The sequence below is a fragment of the Hemitrygon akajei genome, chromosome 9, assembly GCF_048418815.1.
Source record: "Hemitrygon akajei chromosome 9, sHemAka1.3, whole genome shotgun sequence".
Taxonomy (NCBI): Eukaryota; Metazoa; Chordata; class Chondrichthyes; order Myliobatiformes; family Dasyatidae; genus Hemitrygon; species Hemitrygon akajei.
Genome location: NC_133132.1, coordinates 159,318,014 through 159,344,302, shown reverse-complemented (window position 1 = coordinate 159,344,302; position 26,289 = coordinate 159,318,014). Strand labels below are relative to the sequence as shown.

At 40.2% G+C, this 26,289-nt stretch overlaps 1 protein-coding gene across 1 annotated transcript in view; it reads right to left on the bottom strand.

The window, feature by feature from the left end:
- The window catches only part of man1a1 (mannosidase, alpha, class 1A, member 1), a 445,121-nt gene that overhangs the window by 252,508 nt on the left and 166,324 nt on the right, over positions 1 to 26,289 (bottom strand). The window contains exon 3 of the mRNA XM_073057385.1: positions 25,434 to 25,549. Coding sequence (XP_072913486.1) covers positions 25,434 to 25,549 — 116 coding nt within the window. The remainder of the gene's footprint in view (positions 1 to 25,433; positions 25,550 to 26,289) is intronic.

Genomic DNA, 26,289 nt, shown 5'->3' with positions numbered 1-26,289 from the left:
CTTCATTGCTGTTACATAACAATTTTGATTTACCAGGCAGTGTTGTTAGCCCTGAGTTGAACCCCTGAACCTAGAGGACCAGTGGACCACTATTACTCTGTCCTCTACCCGGTTTGGCATGTGCTACCCGACCAAGAGCCAAAGCATATTTGGGTAGTCCAAATCAAGGATGTGTGAAATGAACTTATTTTTCATCAGGGCAGCCATCAAGACTTTGCAGGCAGAGTTTTGTGGTGGTTTTTCTGAGGCAGTGCATAATAAGAGTTACCTTTCAGTCAAGTCCACGTTCAAGATATACAAAGCAGAGCTTCAAGCCATTTTTCTCTTTAGATACTGTTGAGGGGGACAACCTACCGGGGGAAGCCACAGCGACCATATCATTGGTACTATGGCTCAGAAGAGCAGAAAGGTGTAGAGGATTACAGTGTTGATAGGAGATTCCTTAGTCAGAGGAACAGAGATGAGGTTCTACGGGCTTGATAGAGACACCCGGATATTGTGTTGCTTCCCTGACGCCAGGATCAAGGATGCCTCGGATCGGGTCCTTGGCATTCTCAAGGACAAGGGTGAGTAGCCAGAAGCCTTGGTACATATTGCCACTAATTGACATAGGGAGACAAGGTGAGGAGATCCTTAAGAGAGATTTTAGGGACCTAGGTAGAAAGCTGAGAAACAGGAACTGCAGGATAGTAATCTCTGGATCGCTGCCCATGCAACATGCTAGTGAGGGTTAAGAATAGAATGCTTTGGCAGGTGAATGTGTGGCTGAGGAATTGGTGCAGGGGGCAGGGATTCTGATTTATGGATTATTGGGATCTCTTCTGTGGAGGGTATGAACTGTACAAAAGGGATGGGTTACACTTGAACCCGAGGGGTCTAATATCCTTGTGGGAGATTAGCCAGTGTTGTTCAAGGGGGTTTAAACTAATTTGGCAGGGGTATGGGAACTGGAGTGATCGTGCAGCAGATGAGGTAGTTGGTTTACAAACAGAGGCAATGTGTAGTGAGACTCTTAAGAAGGAGAGGCTGATGATAAGGCAAAATTACAGTCAACAGGATGAGCTGCAATGTAAAGGTGGACAAAATCAAAAAAGGTGAATACAGGACTAAAGGTGTTACATTTGAATGTGGGCAGTCTACACAGAATAAGGTCGATGAACTTGTAGCACAATTAAAGATTGGCAAGTATGATAATGTAGACATCACTGAATCATGGCTGAAAGAAGATGATACCTGGACCTTAATGCCCACAATGTTATAATAATCATGGGGACTTTCAATATGCAGGTAGATTGGGAAAATCAGGTTTGTGTGGGGTTCTGAGAGGGGGAATTTCTAGAATACCTACGAGATGGTTTTTTAGGGCAGCTCATGGTTGAGCCCACTAGGGTATCAGCTGTTCTCACTGGGATTCCAGTGCAATGAACTGGAATTGATTAGCAAGCTTAGTACAAGTGAGGCACCAGTGATCATAATATGATTGAATTCACCCAGAAATTTGAGAAAGAAAAGCTAAAATCAGATGTATTATTATTACAAGGAGTAAAGGAAATTACAGAGGCATGAGAAATGAGTTGGCCAGAATTGATTGGAAAGGAACACTGGTAGGGATGATGACACAGCAGCAATGGATGGAATTTCTGGAAGCAATTCGGAAAGCACAATAAAAATACATCTCAAAGAGGAAGAAGTATTCTAAAGGAAAGATGACACAATCATAGCTCACAAGGGAAGTCAAAGCTAACATAAAGACCAAAGAGAGGGCACATAATAGAGCAAAGATTGGTGAGAAGTTAGGGGATTAGGAAGTTTTTAAATACCAACAGAAAGCAACTAAAAAATTCATTAAGGTAAAGATGGAATATGAAAGTAATCTAACCAATAATATTAATGAGGATATCAAAAGTTTCTTCAGATACATAAAGTGTAAAAGAGAGGCAAGAGTGGATATCGGAGTGCTGGGAAACAATGCTGAAGAGGTAGTAATGGGGGATGATGAAATGGCAGATGAACTGAATAAGTCTTTTGCATCAGTCTTCACTGTGGAAGGCACTTGTAGTGTGGTGGAAGTACCATGTGTCAGGTGGCATGAAATGTGTGAAGTCACCATAACGAGAGAGAAGGTTCTTGGGAAACTGAAAGGTCTAAAGGCAGCTGATTCACCTGGAACAGATGGTGTACACCCCAGGATTCTGAAAGAGGTGCTGAGGAGGCATTAGAAATGATCTTTCAAGAATCACTAGATTCTGGAATAGTTCCAGAAGACTGGAAATTGGCAAATGTCACTCCATTCTTTAAAAAGGGAGACAGGCAGAAGAAATGAAATTATAGGCCACACACACAAAATGCTAGAGGAACTCAGCAGGCCAGGCAGCATCTATGATAAAAAGTACAGACAACGTTTTGTGCCAAGATCCTTCCGCAGGATTACCCTGCTGAGACCGTCCTGCCGAAGGGTTGTGACCGAAAACTTCGACTCTTTTCCATAGATGCTGAATGGCCTGCTGAGTTCCTCCAGCAATTTGCATGAGTTGCTTGGATTTCCAACATCTGCAGATTTTCTCTTGTTTGGAATTAAAGGCCAGTTAGTATGACCTCAGTGGTTGGGAAGATGTTGGAGTCGATTATAAAGGATGAGGTCTCAGGGTATTTGGAAGCTCATGATAAAATAGGCCACAGTCAGCATAATTTCCTCAATGGAAATTCTTGCCTGACAAATCTGTTAGAATTCTTTGAAGAAATAACAAGCAGGATATACAAAGGAGAATCGCTTGATGATGTGTACTTGGATTTTTAGAAGTTCTTTGATAAGGTGCCACACAAGGCTGCTTAACAAGCTACAAGCCCAAGGTATTACAGGTAATATTCTAGCATGGGTAAAGCAGTGGCTGATTGGCAGAAGACAAAGAACAGGAATAAATGGAGCCTTTTCTGGTTGGCTGCCGATGACTAATGGTAGTCCACAAAGGTCTGTGTTGAAATTAATTCTTTTTACAGTATATGTCAATAATTTTGAAGATGATGGAGTTAATAGCTTTGTTGTAAACTTTGCAGATGATACAGATAGGTGGAGGGGCAGGTAGTTTTGAGAAAGTAGAGAGGCTACATAAGGATTAGACAGGAGTAGAATATAAAAGCAAAGATATAATGCTGAGACTTTATAAAGCACTGGTGAGGCCTCACTTGGATTATTCTGTGCAGTTTTGGACCCCTGATCTTAGAAAGGATGTGTTGAAACTGGAGAGTGTTCGAAGGAGATGCAGAAAAATGATTCCAGGATTAAATGGCTTGTCCTATGAAGAGTGTTTGATAGTTCTCAGCCTGTGTTCACTTAAATTTAGAAGAATGAGGGGTGACCTAATTGAAACCTATTGAATTGTGAATGACCTTGATAGAGTGGATGTGGAAAAGATGCTTCCTATGGAAGGAGTGTCTAAGACCAGAGGACACTCAAAATAGAGGGGTGTCTTTTTAGAATGGGGATGAGGAGGAATTTCTTCAGCCAGAGAGTGGTGAATCTGTGGAATTCTTTACCACAGGCAGCTGTGGAGGCCGAGTCACTGGGTTTATTTAAGGCAGAGCCTGATAGATTCTTGATTGGTCAGGGCATGACGGGGTAGAGGGGAGGGGGGGAGGCAGGAGATTGGGACTGAGAGGAAATTTGGATCAGCTGTTATGAAATAGCGGAAATAGCGGAGCAGACTTAATGGGTCAAATGGCCTAGTTCTGCTCCTATATCTTACGGTCTTATTAAGCCCTGACTCCAGCCAGCATACCTCTCTGAGTCATTGAGGCACACAATCCTCCAAATCTTGACAAGGACTGTGGTCCTCTTGGAGGATTTTATAATTTAATACTTGGAGATTTATTTTCTTGCATGCATTTAAAAGTTCAAAAGTAAATTTATTATGGAAGTTCATTAATGTTACCATATACAACCCTGAGATTCAATTTCTTATGGACATACATATTGACTCTAAGAAACACAACAGAACCAAAGAAAAACTGCACTCAACAGGATAGATCATCAACGTGCAAAAGACAACTAACTGTGCAAATATAAAAAGAAAAAGAATAATAAGCAATAAAGTTTGAGAACATGAGATGAAGAATCTTTGAAAGTGAGTCCATATTTTGTAGGTTCATCGCAATGGCGGGGCAATTGAAGTTGTGTGAAGCTATCCCCTCTGGTTCAAGAGCCTGATAGTTGAGGCTGATTGGGGCAGATGTTCCTGAACCTGGTGGTATGTGTCCTGAGGCTCCTGCTCCTTCTTCCTGATGGCAGCACCAAGAAGTGGGCATAGCCTGGGTGATGGGGGATCTTGTTAATGAATGCTGTTTTCCTGCGATAACGTTCTGCATAGATGTGCTCAGTGGTGCGGAAGGCTTTCCGAGTGTATAAGAAACACAATCGCACTTATAAATAAAAATCTAGGCACAAACAAGGACTGACGGACAATCAAAGTGCAAAAAGGTGGCAAAATGTGGAAATAAAAAAAAGTACTGTGAACATGAATTGTAGGGCTCTTGAAAGTGAGTCGGTAGGTCACAGAATCAGTTCAGAGTTGAGGTGAGTGAACTCATCCATGCCAGTAGAGTAGCCTGAGGATTGCTGGTAATAACTGTCCCTGAATCTGGTGGTGTGAGACCTAAGGCTCTTGGACCTCCTGTCTGATGGCAGTAGTGACAGGAGAGCTAGTTAGTGGGGTGTCCTTGATGAAGGCTGCTCCAATCTTGTAGCAGCACTCCAAGATCTCACGATCTCAGAGTGCTGCACATGATCTCCCATAAATGCTGATGAGAATATCAATGCTTGGTATTTTGCAGAGGAAATTAATGCTGAGGTGTATTATTGTTAAAATCACTGAGATTTCATCAACTGGTGCACACTAAACAGTGGCAAAGAATCAACAATTCCTGCCTAACGGATTGGTTACAGACATTTTGAGACCTGGTTTAATTGTCACTCAGTGACAGCATGCTGTACTACAATGCCCTCAACATGAGATGACACTGAAGATAAAAAAATAAATAAATTTGAAACCTAGAAGTCATTAATGCTTAGAGGTAGCTTGATTCTTTCAAATTATTTTTCTTGGGGAAACTAAATCATTCAAAATTAGAAATTACAGTGCATTTTCTTATTAAGCTTTTCATCCTCTTAATCACACAAGGAACACAATCACTTTCATCCAACTCTCTAAAGAATTAGATATGATTACCTCCTTCATTCAGCACCCAAGTCTGCCCTCATATTTTTCAAAAGCTATTAATGACGTTCATCCACTTCCTTCAGATCACACATACTCTATACAAACAAACATTATCAATCTGGCAATGCAAAAGGTTTATTACAAATTCTTGATCTCAAGAGTCTTTAGTGCATAATAAAAATCGTGTTACTTTCAGTTCTATTTTCCAAGTAACCATTAGCCCACATCTTTAATAGCTTTGCTCTTTGATTATGTATTGTTAGTTTTGACTTTGGTCTATCTTCTTAGCAAAGGCTCCCTGCAAGTTCCATACCCTGCTTTGCACTAATCTTTTTGCTCATTACTGTTTAATTATAAAATTTTAATCTCAATCCACCTAAGACCTAAACACCCTCTCTGTTCTAGGAAACTCTAAAACAAATTCTATTTCTCCTTCTCAATTGCTTTTTTTCTTACAACCTTTGCATTTATAGATAAAGATAAAAGATTTGCGGCTTTACATAAAATGTTTCATAGCTTCAGACTATCCCAAAATACTTTAAAGCCACTTACATTATTGCTCCAAATGTAGGCATTGTCATAATGCTTCCATACAGCAAGCTTTCCGGTGCACGAGAATTAGAAATATAATCTCTTGGAGAACATAGCAGCAAAGAAAGAAATTATAAACTTTTCCAAAGGAATAAAACTGAATGATAATTAACTACAGTAAATATGATTGCTCGCGAAAAAGGGCTCGGGACTCATACTGCACTATTCAACTTACCAATCACAATGCAGTTTATATCCCAACTAAGTCCTTGGCAATGACATAATGATGGCACAATGACCGGGAAAGGAAGGGTGACAAATTAATAAAAACAGTAGCAGCCTGGGAGATAAAACCAACAATCATCATCTTCTAGTTGACAGCTTTAACTAGAGGAAGCTCCCAGTTGACCCGATGTTAAAAATACACACACAAAACATTAGGGGAACTCTATAGGTCAGGCAGCATTTTTGGAGGGAAATAAATAGTTGACGTTTTGGGCCAAATTTCTTTATCAGGACTCAAAACTTTGTTTTATTTCCCTCCATAGAAAGATAGATACTTTATTGATTCCAAAGGAAATTACAGCATCACAATAGCATTACAAGTGCACACATTAGAAGAGAAGTAGAAAGAATAAAAAAAAGTTACTACAAACAGTCAAAGAGGAGGGGGTCATCATTTCCACAGCTATAGGATGACTCATTCTGATCCTAATGGCCAAGGGTAAGAATGACCTCATATAGCCCTCTTTGGAGCAGCACAGATGTCTTAATCTATTACTAAAAGTGCTCCTCTGTTCAGGCAAGATGGCATGCAGAGGGTGAGAAACATTGTCCAGAATTGCCAACTTTTCCCGTAGGGTCCTTTATTCTGTCACAGCCTCCAGTGTGCTCAGTTTGACTCCTATAACAGAGCCAGCCTTTCTAATCAGTTTACTGAGCCTGTTGGCATCAGCCGTGTTGATGCCATTGCCCCAGCACACCACTACAAAGGAGATTGTACTGGTGACAACAGACTGGTAGAACATGTGAAGGAGAGGCCTGCATATTCCAAAGGACCTCTGTCTCCTCAGGGAGTAGAGCTGACTCTAGCCATTCTTGAAAACAACCTCTGTGTTAGTGCTCCACTCAAGTCTGTCATCCAGGTACATCCCCAGAACTTGTAGGTCCTCACCATCAATAGTAACAGGGAGCAGTGTAGTCTTAGTCTTCCTAAAGTCTATTATCATCTGCTTGGTCTTACTGATGTTAAGCTGCAGATGATTCAGTTTGCACAATTTGACAAAGCCCTCCAACCAGCGCCCTATATTCATTCTTTTGTCCTCCCTTTATACATCTAATTTTTGCTGAGTCATCAGAAAATTTCTGCAGGTGACATGACTCAATGTTGAATTTAAAGTCCGAGGTATACAGGAAGGGAGCCAATACAATTCCCTTTGGGGCCCCAGTACTGCTTACAGCCATACCTGACCCACAGCTCTGAAGCCGCACATACTGTGGTCTGCCAGTCAAGTAGCCCACTGTCCAGGATTCAATGGAGTTGGCGAATCTGCATTGAACAGAGCTTCTTCCCCAGCAATGAGGGCTGTATGGTATTAAAAGCTCTGTTTGGGTGGAAGGGTGGAGATGCATCACTAGCAAAGGAGGTGTAAGGCACTCCTTCCAACCGCTAGCCTGCGAGTCACCCTTGGGCAAAAGGTATTACCTGCTTGGCACCCTGATCAGAGTCACCTGAAACCAATGGAGCAGGTGGTGGATGGTTACATGAGCTGTTGGTGTTTCTCCCAGTCCTGATGAAGGGTCTCGGCCTGAAATATTAACTGTTTATTAATTTCCATAGATGCTACCTGACCTGCTGAGTTCCTCCAGCATTTTGTATGCTTTGCCTTGGATTTCCAGCATCTGCAGATTTTCTCATGTTTGTGTATCACAAATCCTGTTTTTGTGACCACTGATGCCAGGCAGACAATCTCTGAAGAGTATTGCTGATGGCTGGTGTCACCCGTTTTGGAAAGACACTGCCCAGAAAAAGGCAATGGCAAACCTCTTCTGAAGAAGAATTTGCCAAGAACAATCATGGCCATGGAAGACCATGATCACCATCGTCAATATGACACAGCACATGATGATGATGGAAGCTCTAGTCCCAAATCTTTAGCAGTCCTCTTAAGCTGCAGTCAAAGGGAGAGCTTGTAACATAGTGGCTTGAGACCTCACTAATAATCCTAGGTCAGATATTGAAGATATCTCACTGCAAGTCAAGTTGCAAAGGCACTTTAGACAAGAGGCAGGGACTTAGAATTATCCAACATAAGACAATAAGACACAGGAGCAGTATTACGTCATTCAGCCCGTCGAATCTGCTCTGCCATTCCATCATGGCTGATTCTGGATCCCACTCAACCCCATACACCTGTCTTTTCAGCATATCCTTTGATACCTAGACTGATGAAAGGAAACAATCAACTTCCACCTTAAATATACCCACGCACTTGGCATCCACCATAGACTATGGCTGAACATTCCACAGATTCACCACTCTCTGGATGAAAAAATTCCTCCTTACCCCTGTTCTAAAGGGCTTCTCCTCAATTTTGAGGCTGTCCCCTCTAGTTCTGGATACCCCTACAAGAGGAAACATCCTCCCCACATCCACCCTATCTAGTCCTTTCAACATTTGGTAGGTTTCAATGAGATCCCCACACATTCTTCTAAATTGCTGTGAGCACAAACATAACGCTGCTAAATGTGCCTCATACCTTAACCCCTTCATTCCCAGAATCATCCTTGTGAACCTCTTCTGGATATTCTCCAATGACAACACATTCTATCTGAGATATGGAGGTCAAAACTGTTGGAAATACTCAAAGCTCAGGATTATCTCCTTGCTTTTATATTCTATTCCCCGTAAAATAAATGACAACATTGCATTTGCCTTCTTTACCACAGACTCAGCCTGTAAATTAACCTTCTGGGAGTCTTTCACAAGAACTCCCAAGTCCCTCTGCATCTCTGATGTTTGAAACTTCCCATTTAGATAATAGTCCGCACTATTGTTCCTTTTACCAAAATCCATTATCGTACATTTCCCAATATTGTATTCCATCTGCCACTTTTTTTGCCCATTCTTTCAATTTGTCTAAGTCCTGTTGCATTCACATTGCTTCCTCAGCACTACCTACCCTTCCACCTATCTTTGCATCATCCACAAACTTTGCCATAAAAGCATCAATTCCATTATCCAAATCATTGACAAACAATGTGAAAAGTAGCAGTCCCAATTCTGACTCCTGAGGAGCACCAATAGTCACTGGCAGCCAACCAGCAAAGCTCCCTTTTATTCCCGCTCACTGCCTCCTGCTTGTCAGCGATTCTGCTATCCAGGCCAATATATTTCCGGTGACGTCACAGGATTTTATCTCATTAAGCAGCCTCATATGTGGCACTTCATCAAACGCCTTCTGAAAATCCAAGGAAATGATATCCACTGCCTCTCTTTCCAACAGAACCACACCACCCCCTATGCCTTCCTGCTTGTTGTTTCAATACAAAGTATATCCTTTGATGTTAAGCTCCCAACTATAGCCTGCTTTCAGCCACGACTCAGTGATGCCCACAATGTCACACCGAACAATTTTTAATGGTGCCATGAGTTTGTACACCTTATTCCAAATGCATTTTAATAATTACCTGGGAGACATAAACCTGGGAGAAGGAAATACAATTAAATGCTTGATCATGATCATGCAAGACATGCAAATGATACATATTGGGGGAGGGGGGGGAGGGGAGGTACAAATTTTGAAACTTCAGAATAGAGACAATTAGACTAGCATGAGGGTTTTTTTCCCCCCAGGGTGTATAGTTCCACACTCAGATGGTGCTGTGGTGACCCGCTTTCTACGCAGGCGAACTGGCTCACAAAATGGCGCATGCGTCAGCAGAGAGGCCAGCCCCAAAATGGCGCTGGGCCTCCTTCTTCACCAGCAAGGGCAGAAAGCACACGTGTGGGAAGAGACTTTTGTAATGCACCTCTGATGTCATTTCCGCCCGGAGAGGGCGGGAACTGAACTGCGTAAAAGCCAGTGCCACGAAGTTTGAATAAACGAGTCTCGAGTGCAACTTACAGACTGTGTGTTGTTATTTCTAGCTCTGTGTGTGGCACATCACTACAGTGCCCTTGTAATCACAATGGAAGATTAAACTGAATCACAACATTCACCACCTGCATGTACAACAAGCTGAAACTCATCCAGAATGACTCCTCTGTAGAAGTGTTATTGAGGAGGCTTGAGGAAGACTTCAAAACATCAAAGCTTCCCTGATCCTGTGGAGATTTTTGATGAAGTGATAATTTATAGCAGACAATTAAACTGTCGGCTCTTTTTGGACTGTGAGCATCAGTAGTATAAAGGCTAGTGCGACATTATTACAGCTTGGGACTCTGGCGTTCCAAGCTCAGTTCCAACATCCTCTGCAACAAGCTTGCATTTGGGTTTTCTCCAAAAGCATCATTTCCTTCCACAGTCCAAAGACAACAGTTAGTACGTTAACTGGTCATTGTAAATTGTCTTGTGTTTAGCCAAGGGTTAAAACTGATGGGCTGCTGAGCAACAAGGCTTGGTGGGCCAGAAGAGTTTGTCCCGTGCTGTATCTCTAAATAGAAATTTTTAAAAATTAAGGAAACTAGACTTACTGGAGGAAAGTGAAGTAGAATGTGAAAACCACATAGATTGCACCCATGGTGGCCCCTGGAGATATGAGACCACAGCACTATCTATGTGCCATCGTGCTAATTTCAGACTTCCTCAACTTAATTTGTGAATGATTTGACATATCACCCATCAATATTCCTGTAGCTCTTTATCAAATCCTCCCAAATCTCTAGCTTCCTCTTACTTTTAGACAATAAGACAATAGCTTATTGGCACAGCCGGTTATTTTGCAATTTCATATTTATTCTTCTGGCTCCTAATTAGCAAATGCAATCATGCTGCTCAATTCCTGCTTACAAAGCACCCAAGCTCTTTTATACCGCCATCTTCTCCCGTGGCACAGTCCATGCTGCCACACTGCTCTCCAGGTCCCAGTCATCTTATTGGTTTGTCACTCCTGACTTTCAGCCTACAGAGATGAAACTGTAACACAGCTAGTAGAGCTGCTTCCTCACGGCTCCCAAAAACACACATTAAATCATGACCTTGGGTGCTGTCCATGTGGAGTCCGCAGGTTCTCCCTGTGCTCCCAACCCCAGGCGCTCCAGTTCCTTCCCACATCCCAAAGTCACGCACATTGTTCAATCACTATACGTTCATCACCATTATATGCCATGTTGTATGGCGTAGGCGATCATGGTCTTTGACCATGAATGTTCTTGGCAATTTTTTCCCTGCAGAAGTGGTCTACCATTGCCTTCTTCTGGGCACAATCTTTACAATAAGAGTGACCTCAGCCAGATCAATAGTCTTCAGAGATTGTCTGCCTGGCGCCTGTGCTCGCACAACCAGAACTTGTGATATGCACCAGCTGCTCATAAGACCATCCACCACCAACTTTCATGGCTTCACGTGACAGTGACCAGGGAGCAGGGGTAGGGCGGGGTGGTGCTAAGCAGCTGCTACACTTTGCTCAAAGGTGACCCACAGGCTAGCAGAGGCAAGGCGTATCTTACACTTCCTTTGCCACTTTTAATTCCACCCTGCCACCCTCACAATACAGTACCCCTAATATAAAGCAAAGCGGTAGAGTCTGAGGGAAACTGATAGGTATGTGGGGGAATAGGTTAAATAAGATACAAGGAAAATTATTGGGAGAAAAAGATCTCCTATATGAGCTGACCTCATAAATCAAAGTAGCCTCTCTATATCGTAAGGAAATATGGACATACTTGCATACTTTCTGCTTTCATTGCCAGTTCATTTTACAAAGCTATAAAGAGCTAATTTATGTGGATAGACAAAGGGAATTTCCACGCCAGTCTGAAGGAGGACCCAGAATCCTGTGATTTCAGGGGACATGAGATGTAAAGTACAAAAGGCTAAGGGCAAGAAAGGAGGCTAAAAGGGCAAAGAATGAGCAAAGGAATATAAAAGACTAGCTCATTGTAATCTGATGATGAAACTATCTTCTTTACAATATCTGCTGCGTCCCAAATTAAAATTAAGAGCCAACAGAAAATAGGAAAACTCAGAAAAAATGCTGAGAACAAGTTCGCAAACACGAGGAAATCTGCAGATGCTGGAAATTCAAGCAACGAAGTCCTGATGAAGGGTCTCGGCCTGAAACGTTGACCGTACTTCTTCATATAGATGCTGCCCGGCCTACTAATTTCCACTAGCCATTCTGTGTGTGTGGCTGAGAACAAGTTAATTAGTTTGTTAGAAAACATTAGAAAATACATAGTACCAAGGAAATGGAAGGAAGATAATGAAAACTAACAGCTTGTTTAAGAGGCAAAATTATATCTTAAATGTTCAACAAATTCAGATGAATTTGATAGCAATAAGGCTACTTATGATTTGTAAGTCTGTATTTTAGTACAGTATAAGGGTGAAAGGTGAAAACAACTTCCTTCAGCTCAAAGCAGAGATAAATGCCTGAACCTCAGGATTATATGGTGAAATAAATGGAAATACAGGAGGCGTGCACAAAATAATATACGAGGGAAGCTTTGAAGACCATTAGAAAATGTTGTGGTAACAGCTATGTAAATTTAGCTCAATGAAATCTTAAAAGTACAGCAAGACAGAGTCTTCCTCAAATCACTGAAAGCATTTTTTAAGATTAGTGTTTTTCATTGGGTGCAAGTTTTTGAGACATTACAGATTAAGCTGCTAGCACTCATAAACTATGATGTTCTTTTAACTTAATCATTTCATTAGTCTAGAATTTGATGGAAGGAAATCACAAACAAGTTAAAATCGAGAAACTTCATAAACTACAGCTTAGCACTATAGTGTATAGATCTCCAGATATTAAATGGGAGTCACAGAGGTAAAATAGCTTGGTTCATTATATTAAAAATTATTATTTCTTTAGAAGTATTATTGGTAAGTGTATTTTTGTTATGCTTCAAGTTGCTTGTCACAGCAGAGTTGAGTAGTAACGATAGCCCTACTGCCTCCAAATGCAAAGAACACAATGTGGCTTACAGTATGTAGTCAGCTCTGTTCCTCAAAGCTCGGATATACTGACTGAAAAGGGTCAGCCACCTAGTTATTATATTTAATATCTTTGATGGTGTTAGATCATCACAGTGTATCACTAATGAGGTTTTAAAAATCTCAGAAAGTTCGTAATCTTCAAATGCAAAGCTCCAAGAACAATATTGTTGGATTTTCCACGTAATTCCACACTGTACAGAATGCTCACAGCTGGCAACATTCAGTTTATAACAGCTGCAATGTGAGTAGTTAGCCCTTAAAGTGACATCTACACATTTTAGAACAGAATTATACAGCACAGGAACAGACCCTTAGGCCCACAATGTTGTACTGAATTAATTACATCAATCATCAAATGCCCAACTACACTAATCTTTTTTTTTGCACATTGGGTGTTTGACGTTTTCTTGAACAGGTTCCATGGTGCTTCTTTGTTTCATGACTGCCTGTGGGAGGATGAATTTCAAAGTTGTATTCTGTACTTTGAATTCCTTCTGCCTAACCAATGTCCGTATGCTTCCACTTCTTGCATATTTCAACCCTGGGAAATGATACTGACTGTATACCCTACCTATGCCTCTCATAATCTTATAAACCTCTATCAGATCTAAGTTTGTCTCCATTCAGCTATGAAGGGTGCAATTACTTCAAAAATAAATATTACAATGACGGGAAGGTTAGAACATCCCAATGTAAATTGAGAGGGATTTGCAACAGACTGGTGGAGGACAATGCATGGTCTTTGTACTATTTCTTAAGGTCAACAGGCTGGCACTCCAGATCAGTGACTGCAAGAAGGTATTTTTGAGACTGCCATTCTTAAATGGTTACACTTTCGAGGCAACTCTTGCTGCTAGGAAAACCCCATTCCATCTCTTGCCTACCCCCATGGGCTGAGAAGATGAAATCTTTCAATGAAAATGTAGGATGAATAACCTCTCTTTGGATCTGTGAGCATAAAATTAAAGTATAATCTTGAGATCAGATCAAATCAAAGATCAGAGTGCTAGCAGCCTAGAATTGTCCCAAGGCTCGGAAGCCAAAAAAGACCTTGCCCTTGATCTATAAGGCATAAATTCATAGAATTTACACAGCTCAAAAACAGTTCTTTGGTCAAACCGATCCTTGCTGATCAAATTGACTGTCCTCTCCTAGCAATACACACAAAATGCTGGAGGAACTCAGTAGGACAAGCAACATCTATGGAAAAGAGTACAGTCGATGTTTTGGGCATAGACTGTTTAGCAGGACCAATCAGATCTGTTGCTCTGATTACTCTTGCCTGTCCTTTCCTATTAGATTCCTTCTTCTTTAGCCCTCTATCTCTATCAGCTATCACCTTTCAGCTTATCTCATCATTCCTTACCCTCTTCCATCTATCTAACTTCCCCCTCATCTGGTCTCACCTATCTTGTAGCTTGTACTCAGTCCCCTCTCCCCACCTTCTTATTCTGGCTTCTACCCCCATCCTTCCCAGTCCCGATGAGGGAGCTCAGCTGAAAACATTGACTGCTTATTCTCCTCCATGGATGCTGCCCAACTTGCTGTGTTCCTCGAGGTTTCCAGCAATTGCAGAATCTCTTGTCCTGACTCAAGCTTGTCTCCTTTGCTTGCACGAGAGAATTATCCCTCTAAACCTTTTTTATCCATATACCTGTCCAAATGCTTTTTAAATGTTGTAATTGTACACTCCTCTCCACTTCTTCTGACAGTTTGGTCCACACATCCACTATTTTCTGTGTGAAAAGTGGCTCTTTAGATACCCTTTACACCCTTCCCGTCTCACAAATGCAAGTTTTATACATTCTTACCATCAGAAAAAAAGACGAACTATTCACCCTATCCAGGCCTCTCATGGTTTTAAGCGTCTGCATAAAGTCAGCCCTCAGGCTTCTATGCTCTGGGGAAAAATGCCCCAACTCATCCTTCTAACTCAAGCCCTCCAGTTCTGATAACATTCGAGTGATTTTTTCCCTAGCTTTTTCAAATTCAGATTTGTTTATTTATGACCTCTATATTGAACATGCTGTGAAATGCCTCCTTTGCGTTAACAATCGACACAAACTAAACGTGCTGAGGAGCAGCCGCAAGTGTTGCCACACATTCTGGCACTAACAAAGCATGCCCACAATGCAACAACAAAAACAGCAAAAAAACAAGCCGCTCTCCCACCCTCCCATTCATACACACAGACACACTTGATTACATCCTTCCTCGAGCTACACCATTCCCCAAGGTATGGTCTCATCAAGGTCTTGTACCGTTTTAACATGACATCCTTAGTCTGGGAAGAATAGTCCAAGCACATCTTTGAGGATGCAAGAGTGCATAAAATCTTACTATGGATTGCCCCAATGCTCAAGGAAGAGGGAAGAATAGTTATGAGCATCCAGCAATTAATCTAATAGAAGGTATTTTCCTTTCAAAAGTCAACTAAGTGAACACAGAAAGGCACAATGAAGATGCAAGGATGCAAGAAGACTCTGACTTAAGTGTAAGGGGACACAAAGTAAACAGTGAGACTTCAGAATGTTGTAGATCAGCTTGGCAAAGTTCAAATTTCAAAGTAAGTTTTTTATCTAAGTACATATATGTCACCATATACAACCCTGAAGTTCATTTTCCTGTGGGAATTTATGGTAAATACAAATAAACAAAATAACAATAAGTAAACAATAAACGTTGCGAACAGGAGATAAGAATAGTCATCGGTTATGGGAACTGTTCAGTGTTAGGGTGAGTGAAGTTGAGAGAAGTTATCCCCTCTATTCAAGAGCTTAATGGTTGAGGGTTAATAACTGCCCCTGAGCCTGGTGATGCAAGTCTTGAAGCTCCTGTACCTTCTTCCTGATGACAGCATCAAGAAAAGAATAAGACCTGGGTAATTGAGGCTCCTTGATGATGGACCCTGTTTTCCTGCAAGAATGCTCCATGTAGATGTGCGTAATGGTAGGAAAGGCTTTACCTGTGATGGACTGTAACATATCCTCTTGCTTTTATAAGTTTTTTTTAATTCAACGGCATTGGTGCTTCCACACCAGGCTATGATACAACTAGTCAATATACTCTCTACCTCATATCTATAGAAGTCCATCAAAGTATTAGATATTATGCCAAACCTTTGCAAACTTCTGTGGAAGTAGATGCATTGCTATACTTTCTTTGAATGGCACTTACCCCAGATAAATACTTTGTGGAGATTTTGTGATATATATGATTATATGATATATATGTACAATGTCTGAAATACATCTTATGGAAATGTTTGTTTGATGAACTTCAATAAAAAAATAAATTACAAAAAAAAAGAAATGGCACTTATGTGCTGGACCGAGGACCATCCTCTGAAATGACAACACTGAAGAATTTAAAGTTTACAGATGGTTGTTTTGAATGTTGTCCATTTTGCACTGGGAATATGTGAAGAGGAGATTGACCAGATGTTGCATGGGATGGAGGTCTGGAGTTACAGGGGAAGACTGGATAGGCTGGGCTCATCTTATCATGAGCAAAGGAGGCTATGTGGAGACCTGATGGAAGTAGATAAGCTTATGAGAAGCACAGATAAGGTAGATATTCAAATTGTTTTTCCATTTTAGAGGATTCAAAACAAGAGGGTATAAGTTTAAAGTAATTGGAAAGAGAAGTCATGGGCTAGGATTTTATTTTATTTTATTTATTTTTCTAACACAGGTTTCTGTAATATGCTTTCAGAGGTGGTGGTGGTACAATTACTGCACTTGGACATTTGCTGGAGTAGGCAAAACTTAGAAAGACACAGTTCCAATGCAGGCAAATGTGATTAGTATAGATGAGCAAATAGGTCAGTATGGAGACAGTGAGCCAAAGGGCCGATTCGGTACTCTATGACATTAAATAACTTGCGCTTAGTAAAAATTGATAAACATGTCAGAAATTAATTCTGCTCATTGAAATTTTGTTCACATCATTAGGGAATCCTTACACCACAGAAATATCTCTAATACTGATACATAGCCCAGTGAAAAGTTATGGGTCAATTTCCTAATAAGTTCCACTAATTCCAAAATTGAGCACGAATTTCTCCAGCCTATAATCTCAAATTTCAAGCAATCAGTATTTTCATCCTCTTTTGGCACTTTCACACTTCTTTCCTCTCCTCCTACTTATTTAATACAAATGTTGTTACTCATTAGTCTTTAAACATTTTCAGCTGGCACCATCACAACTTGTGTCATTCAGCTTCTTCTCACATCCAATCCTACGGCAAGTCCCTTCAGTCATGCTGTGTCTTTGTCTTTCTCAGCAATCTCAAAGTTGCCGTTTCTCTAACTTTTCATAGTTCCATGAAAGGAGATTTAACTGAAATGTTAACACTATTTCTGTCTCTATAGATGCTAATTGACTTGCTGAGTTTTGCTAGCATTTGTGTAATTTCCCATTGCCATCATCTGCAGTACTTTGACTTTGAAATTTATGTTTGTTGTTCCTGTCAGCTGTTAATCTAATCCCAAACCACTCATGGAATATACACTTAGTGGCCACTTAATTTGGTACACCTGCTCGTTAATATAAATATCTAATCAATCAATTATGAGACAGCAACTCAATGCATAAAAGCATGCAGATACAGTGGTATGGAAAAGTTTGGGCATTCCTGATCAAAATTTGTTACTGTGAATTGCTAAGCGAGTAAAAGATGACTTCTTTAAGAAGTTAAAGATTCTTTAACTTTAATAAAGATTAAACTTTAACCTTATCATTATCTTTAACTTTATTAATGATTAAAGAATATTTCTTCAATCTTTTAAGCAAGATTACTTTTTTATTTCCATCTTTTATAGTTTCAAAGTAACAAAAAAGGACTCCTGACGAAGGGTCTCAGCCCGAAGCATCAACTGTACTTCTTCCTATGGATGCTGCCTGTCCTGCTGCATTCCACCAGCATTTTGTGTGTGTTGCTTGAATTTCCAGCATCAGCAGATTTCCTTGTGTATGCGTTTTTTAAAAAGGAAAAGGGCCCGAAGCACTTAGTAGCACCCCCTTTGGCAAGTATCACAGCTTGTAAACGCTAGCCAAGAGTCTTTTAATTCTTGTTTGGGGAATTTTCACCCATTCTTCCTTGCAAAAGGCTTCTAGTTCTGTGAGATTCTTGGGCCATCTTGCATGCACTGCTCTCGAGGTCTATCTACAGATTTCCGATGATGTTTAGGTCGGGGGGACTGTGAGGGTCATAGCAAAACCTTCAGCTTGCACCTCGAGGTAGTCCATTGTGGATTTTGAGGTGTGTTTAGGATCATTATCCTGTTGTAGAAGCCATCCTCTTTTCAGCTTCAGATTTTTATTTTTTTTAAAATTTTTTTTTAAACTGATGGTGTCACGTTTGCTTCCAGAATTTGTTGGTATTTAATTGAATTTGTTCTTCCCTTTACCAGTGCAATTTTCCCCGTGCCACTGGCTACAAAATAAGCCCAAAGGATGATCGATTAACAGTTGGAGAGGTGTTCTTTTCATGAAATTCTGCACCCTTTTTTTCTCCAAACATACCTTTGCTCATTGCGGCCATAAAGTTCTATTTTAACTTCATCAGTCCAGAGGACTTCATTTCCAAAATGCATCAGGCTTTTTTGGATGTTCTCTTGCAAACTTCTGATGCTGAATTTTGTGGTGAGGACGCAGGAAGGTTTTCTTCTGATCACTCTTTCATGAAGGTCATATTTGTGCAGGTGTCGCTGCACAGTAGAACAGTGCACCACCACTCCAGAGTCTGCTAAATCTTCCTGAAGGTCTTTTGCAGTCAAACCAGGGGTTTGATTTGCCTTTCTAGCAATCCTATGAGCAGTTCTCTTGGAAAGTTTTCTTGGTTTTCTGGACCTCAACTTGACCTCCACCATTCCTGTTAACTGCCATTTCTTAATTACATTATGAACTGAGGAAACAGTTATCTGAAAACACTTTGCTATCTTCTTATAGCTTTCTCCTGCTTTGTGGGCATCATTTTATTTTAATTTCCAGAGTGCTAGGCAGCTGCTGATTGTTGGGACAAGGTTTGAGGAGTCAGGGTATTTATAAAGCTTTGAAATTTGCATCACCTGGCCTTTCCTAACGATGACTATGAACAAGCCATAGCCCTAACAAGCTAATTAAGGTTTGAGACCTTGGTAAAAGTTATCTGAGAGCTCAAATCTCTTGGAGTGCCCAAACTTTTGCATGGTCCTCCTTTCCTTTTTTCCACTTTAAAATTGTACAAAACAAAAATAATACACTAATCTTGCTTAAAATGTTGAAAAGAATGTTTCATCTATAACTTTCTGACTCTTGTAGATCAGTTCATCTTCTATTCACTTAACTGTGCACAGTAACAGAAATTTTGACCAGGGATGCCCAAACTTTTGCATACTACTGTATAGTCAAGAGGTTCAGTTGTCAGTTGGTCAGATCAAATATTAGAATGGGGAAGAAATGTGATCTAAGTGTCTTTGACCATGGAATGATTGTTGCTGCCAAATGGCATTTACACACAACAGTCCCAATGGTTTACAGAGAATGGTGTGAAAAACAAAAAAAAAATTCCAGTGAGTGGCAGCTGCAGAGGTGAAAATATTTTGTTAATGAGAGAGGTCAGAGGAGAATGGCCAGACTGGTTGAAGCTGATAGGAAGGCAGTAGTAGCTCAAATAACCACTTATTACAACACTGGTGTGCAGAGGAGAATCTCTAAATGCACAACATATCAAAACCTTGAATTGAATGGGCTACAACAGCAGAAGATCACATACATTCCCTAAGTGGCCACTTTTTTAGGGAAAGGAGGTATCTAATAAACTTGTCACTGAATGAATAAAACACTAACAAGTTTTCATTTTATATTTCCAAGAAAGATGAAATAAACTTCCAAGATAATTTACAGCTCTATAAAATTTTGATGAATATTTGCTCTCCATCTAAAAATGTTAATGACAAGATACTCACATAAATAAAAATTATCAACATTTTAAAAATGGAGAAATACTTTTGCAATGGCAAACTAATTGAAAATGGATCAGAAGAACTTGATCTAAGAAGGGAAAAGGAACCAAAGATTCTTACGAATGGCATAGAACAGACTTCAAAATTGGTATTGTTTCAATCGGAACTCCAGTCTAGAAGACGGGTCTCAGCCTGAAATTTCGACTGCTTATTCATTTCCATCGACGCTGCCTGACCTGCTGAGTTCCTCCAGCACTTTGTGTGCGTTGCTCTGGATTTCTCGCATCTGCAGAATTTCTCATGTTTTTAATAGGTTTATTTCTTTGGACACAAGGATGCCCAAACCTAGTTTATTTCTTCATTGCCAAATATAAATTAGCATGGTACAACAGCAGATAGCAGGGATATTTGGGTGCACAAAACTTCGATAAAAAACAGTAGGAATTTGGTTTTGAGCTGAATCAATAAAGTAGAAAAGCGGGAGGATTTGGGAAACAGCTTGACTGCATAGTACAGGCAGCACCTCAAGTTATACAATAACTTTAATCACCTACCACTTATTCCCACCAATCTTTCTCCTCCTCCTCAAGCTGAATGAAATGTCACAGCTTGGTTCCACTTTTGCCTATCTGATTTTAGCCAAACAGTCAACCTTCAGTTATGATTTTCCACCCAGCCTCCACATTGTTACTTTAGGAGACTGCATTATACTTGTATACTGGTACAATGCCTTTCTCTGCATCATTCTTTCACCCATCCACAAAATACAGGAAATAGTTTTCATCCAAATGTGTATTCCCATGAAAGAAAAAAAACACTTTCAAAATAAAGTAAACAACAACACACACAAAATGCTGGTGGAACACAGCAGGCCAGGCAGCATCTATAGGGAGAAGCGCTGTCGACGTTTCGGGCCGAGACCCTTCGTCAGGACTAACCAAAAGGAAAGATAGTAAGAGATTTGAAAGTAGTGGGGGGAGGGGGAAATGCAAAATGATAGAAGACCGGAGGGGGTGGGATGAAGCTGAGAGCTGGAAAGGTGATTGGCGAAAGTGATACAGAGCTGGAGAAGGGAAAGGATCATGGGACGGGAGGCCTCAGGGAAAAGAAAGGAGGGGGGGAGCACCAGAGGGAGATGGAGAACAGGCAAACAACTAAATATGTCAGGGATGGGGTCAGAAGGGGAGGAGGGGCATTAACGGAAGTTAGAAAAGTCAATGTTCATGCCATCAGGTTGGAGGCTACCCAGCCGGTATATAAGGTGTTGTTCCTCCAACCTGAGTTTGGAATCATTTTGACAATAGAGGAGGCCATGGATAGACATATCAGAATGGGAATGGGACATGGAATTAAAATGTGTGGCCACTGGGAGATCCTGCTTTTTCTGGCGGACCGAGCGTAGGTGTTCAACGAAATGGTCTCCCAGTCTGCGTCGGGTCTCACCAATATATAAAGGGCCACACCGGGAGCACCGGATGCAGTATACCACACCAGTCGACTCACAGGTGAAGTGTCACCTCACCTGGAAGGACTGTCTGGGGCCCTGAATGGTGGTGAGGGAGGAAGTGTAAGGGCAGGTGTAGCACTTGTTCCGTTTACAAGGATAAGTGCCAGGAGGGAGATCGGTGGGAAGGGATGGGGGGGACGAGTGGACAAGGGAGTTGCGTAGGGAGCGATCCCTGTGAAAAGCAGAAGGGGGGGGGGAGGGAAAAATGTGTTTGGTAGTGGGATCCCGTTGGAGGTGGCGGAAGTTACGGAGAATTATACATTGGACCTGGAGGCTGGTGGGGTGGTAGGTAAGGATAAGGGGAACCCTATACCGAGTGGGGTGGCGGGTGTATGGGCTGAGGGCAGATGTGCGGGAAATGGGAGAGATGCGTTTGAGAGCAGAGTTGATGGTGGACGAAGGGAAGCCCCTTTGTTTAAAAAAGGAAGACATCTCCTTCGTCCTGGAATGAAAAGCCTCATCCTGAGAGCAGATGCGGCGGAGACGGAGGAATTGTGAGAAGGGGATAGCCTTTTTGCAAGAGACAGGGTGGGAAGAGGAATAGTCCAGGTAGCTGTGAGAGTCTATAGGCTTATAATAGATATCAGTAGATAGGCCGTCTCCAGAGATGGAGACAGAAAGATCAAGAAAGGGGAGGGAGGTGTCGGAAATGGATCAGGTAAATTTGAGTGCAGGGTGAAAGTTGGAGGCAAAATTAAGGTGCTAGTATTCTAATTGTGTGGGGATTTCTATCCAGAGAGCATGCTTTCATCTGTTTGGCATGACAAGAAACCTAAAGACATGCACATTAAAGTTTAACAATCTTAAAAAAAGAGAAAAACTATTCAAAGTGACAAAATTAATCAGTATTCCACATAGAAAACTGACACTTGAAAGGAAAAGAGCACCAAAACAAAATGAAACTGGAACTAGTTCATTATTAAACTTGGTTAACTTTTTTAGAAAAGTTTCAATTTTTGATCACTAGCACCAAAAGAAAAAGACTTCAAAAGATTTGTGCTTATAAATTCCGTCTGACATGATACACTGAGTGGCCACTTTATTAGGTACATCTGCACACCTGTTTCTTAAGGCAAATATCTAAACAGCCAATCACATGGGAGCAACTCAATGCATAAAAGTATGCAGACACATCAGAAATATCTGTTGTTGTTCTGACCAGACATCATAATGGGGAAGGAATGTGATCTAAGTGGCTGGCCATGGAACGATTGTTGGTGCCAGACAGGGTGGTTTGAATATCTCAGAAATTGCTGATCTCCTGGTATTCTGTGGGTAAAAATGCCTTTTTAGTGAGAGAAGTCAGAGAAGAATGGCCAGACTGGTTCAAGTTGATAGGAAGGCAACAGTGAGTCAAATAATCAAGCACTACAAAAGAGGTGTGCAGAAGATTATCTCTGAAAGCACAAGTCAAACCATGAAGTAGACGGATTACAGCAGCAGAAGACCATGAACGTACACATTGTGGCCACTTTATTAGGTACCTCCTATTTTGCTTGGCATTCTTTGCTTTTACTTATCCAGAGAAATTTCCAAATTCATTTTGTTGCTCTTCTGTACATCAAATTATTTTGAACAACACTGTCAATCACAAGCCTTCTCTGTGTGAAGAGTTATGACTACTGATGAAAATTTAATCAGAAAAAAAGTTGGAAAGCTTGGGAAGATAATCAAACACATTTTACAAATTACCAACAGGATGGACTTAATCACTACCTCAGAATTCTGACCTGCATAAAGTACTCCAACTACACTGTTGTGGTCTGCAAAATTTTGTTGTAGAGTTCATAACATTACTCTCAATTCATCTGTATTTATATTTGAACTTGGTGATTTGTATTTGCTTGTTTTCTTAAAGACTACCTGGTTCAATAAATAATATTTACTCATTCCTCTAACTGTATTCACCACAGGCTTCATGTTAATTAATGTTAATTACTGTTTCAGCTTAGGAATCCCCAGTTGTATTTTGCATCTAAGTTCCATTTTAAAATAGTAATTTTAGATCAAAACAAATGCATCTTATTAGCTCGTTTAAACTTGAGGTATTCACTGAAATAATTATGCAATTAAAATATTAATCTAGGAAGCAAATGAACATACTTTCTGCTGAACTATTTTCTTTATTCCTTCACTTGCTTGAGGCCTTTCAATCTGAGCAAAGCTGCTTCAAGTCTGAACCAAGATTAATAAATGTTTAATGCATTTTAAATTTGTAATTTATGACTGTTTACATATTAATGTTATTATTACTTTTTGAGTTCAGAAAATGAGATAGCGCTGTATCACTGCACTTCCGCCACAATATAGCATTTACAAACTAAGTTGACTTTGCAGGACACAATCTTATATTTTTGCCTGTAGCTTACTAACCCCTTCAGTGCAGGTCAGACATGGACTCTGAATGCATTTAAAAGTACTGTTTTTAAAAGATGAAATCTAAAAATTATTATAAATTACATCAAACTCATTCAGTTTGTCCTGTTCTGTTTGCAATGATGTCAAAAGCAGCCTTAAAAGAAAGTGAGCAAATTGTGAATCTTAACTTGCCGTATTCAGGAATTGGGAGAGGGAGAGGGGGAAGAGAGCAGAGTGAGAGAGTGAGCGAATTAATGATCAAGGAAACCCACTAAACTATTTGATTCCTGAACCAATCAGCACAGTCCTAATCACTATCCTAATCAGGATAGAATATTATGGCCACCTTGAAAATTCTGCACTACAACAGACTTGTTATTTTTTGTTGTTCGTCTGTATTTGTGTTCTTTCTTATAAACATTGTGTACAATTTATGGATAGTATGTGTTTACTCTGGTGAATGCTGCTTATCTGATGCAATATGCCTGTAACGTTGGTGCAAGTAAATTTGTCATTGCCCCTGTAAATGCATGGCCACAAACTCAACCTTGACTTTGAAAACAGATTTGTCAGTTAACCCTGTGAAGAAGATAATGAGATTTCTCAACCAGCCTGAGCACTTCCACAATTATTAAGGATTCTTAAAATTCACGAACAAAAGAAAGAAAAGATATACTCCTATTTTCCAGTTCTTTATCTGTTTTAAGGTCAAAGCAATTCATGTGCACATTCAAGCACTTTCACCATAATGAAGAGTTTTTTCTTTCACTATCTTGGAAAGCAGTAAGTTCCATTCTCCCAGTTCTGTGCAGTTTTATTTTTGTAAAATCCACTCTAAATCTCGCTTCTTCCAATATTTCATATGGGCTCTCACTTTCCTTTTACACCTCAATTATATCCCCTCTTCCCTCTGAGCCATAACCCTCCATTCTAAAGAAAACATGCAGTATCCATTCAATAGATGCTCTCAGAAACAAAATTATAGAACAACTTTTAACAAGGTCTAGGGCAGGTATGAATTAATTAATAGCAGCCAGCAAGTATGAAAGGCAAATCATGCTTATTTAACCTGAATGAGTTTGAAATAAAGAAATTGAGAGGACTTAAGGGAGAATGTTATATACATGGGTTCCTAAAATATTTAATGGAGTACCACATGATGGCATGTTAGCAAGGTCAAAGCACATGAAGTGAAAGGTTCTGTTTCACCATGGATTAAGTGATTAGCATTGAGAAGTGATCAACAGGAGAATTGCAGTGAATAAATGGTATTTTTTTTTCCACATTGGCGGTAGGCAGATTATGCAAGGGTTAGTGAGATTATTTCATGAACAATTGACAAAATCTGGCAGCAAAATTACCTCTGTTGCTCATATTTTCAATGGTTGTACACCAAAAGGTCTTTGATCTCTCAGGGCTGGAGCCTGCTCAACTCTGCCAAGCTCATACTTCCTAGGTCTTTTGATCTTGAAGGAACACCCAAAACTGAGCACATATAGAAGTTCAGTGTCCTATGGAGTGCTCTGATTCAGATCCTTAACCAAATCCTACCACCACTGCATTGATTTGAAGTCAGTCTAGCATGGCCTAGATATCCACCTCAAATACTGCAGTTCCTTTCTCAGTCTAAACATGTCACATGAGGCTTCTGCATATTGACTTACTTCATCTGAAAGCAACAAAAGATATAAATTTCTCAGAAATGCTTACTTACCACATTGAAGTCAAGATGCTTCACAACCCATTCCTTTGCTTCTTTAAACTCATCATGCATTCCCATAATAAACAGTGTATCCAGGGCATCCACTATTGTTGCTCCTTGAATGTTACCTACAAAGCAAGATATAGACTTCTTTAAATTTTCCCGCCTGCCTATACGATAAAGAATATTGACCATGATTGTTTCTCCAAAAATATCTCGCAATGCATTTTCCAAGATAAACACAAACAATGGAAAAGTGAAAAGTGACCCTCTTTACTAGTAAATCTCATAATGTGCGCCAGACCTTTCATCTATGCAGGACTCTCAATGCCGAAAATGACATGACTTATGTCATACAAATGACATGGAATCCATCATCTTACTTTTTGGATTCCATTAAGATAGTAATGGCTTTTTCCAGCAGCCTCAAGTCACTAGTAAATATGTCAAATCTCCCACATAGTTCTTGTATTCCCTCACTGATAATTTTCCTTTATTGTTGCTATATAACACATTTGTTATTAAGGATTATTACTGCACGTTCTAAATCCCTTCCAACACATACACTGATTTTTTAAAAAAACTCAGAATACCCAGGGCTGGAAAAGATTTGGGTTTTGATTTTCATGAATATTTCATCTGCATAATAATTTAGACACCAGCTTGATACAAGCTGACACCTGGGTTGCAATACTTTTCTTCAGTTTTAATATTCAATGAGAATCACAAATTAGAATTGACAACATAGGTCTTACATGTAATCTATTTATAATTATTTATGCTCATTTGATCTTATGAACAATGATTTTGTATTACCTTTGCCTGTCCGTCATGTGATCTGTTCAGTAAGTCATTAAAATCATTTCAC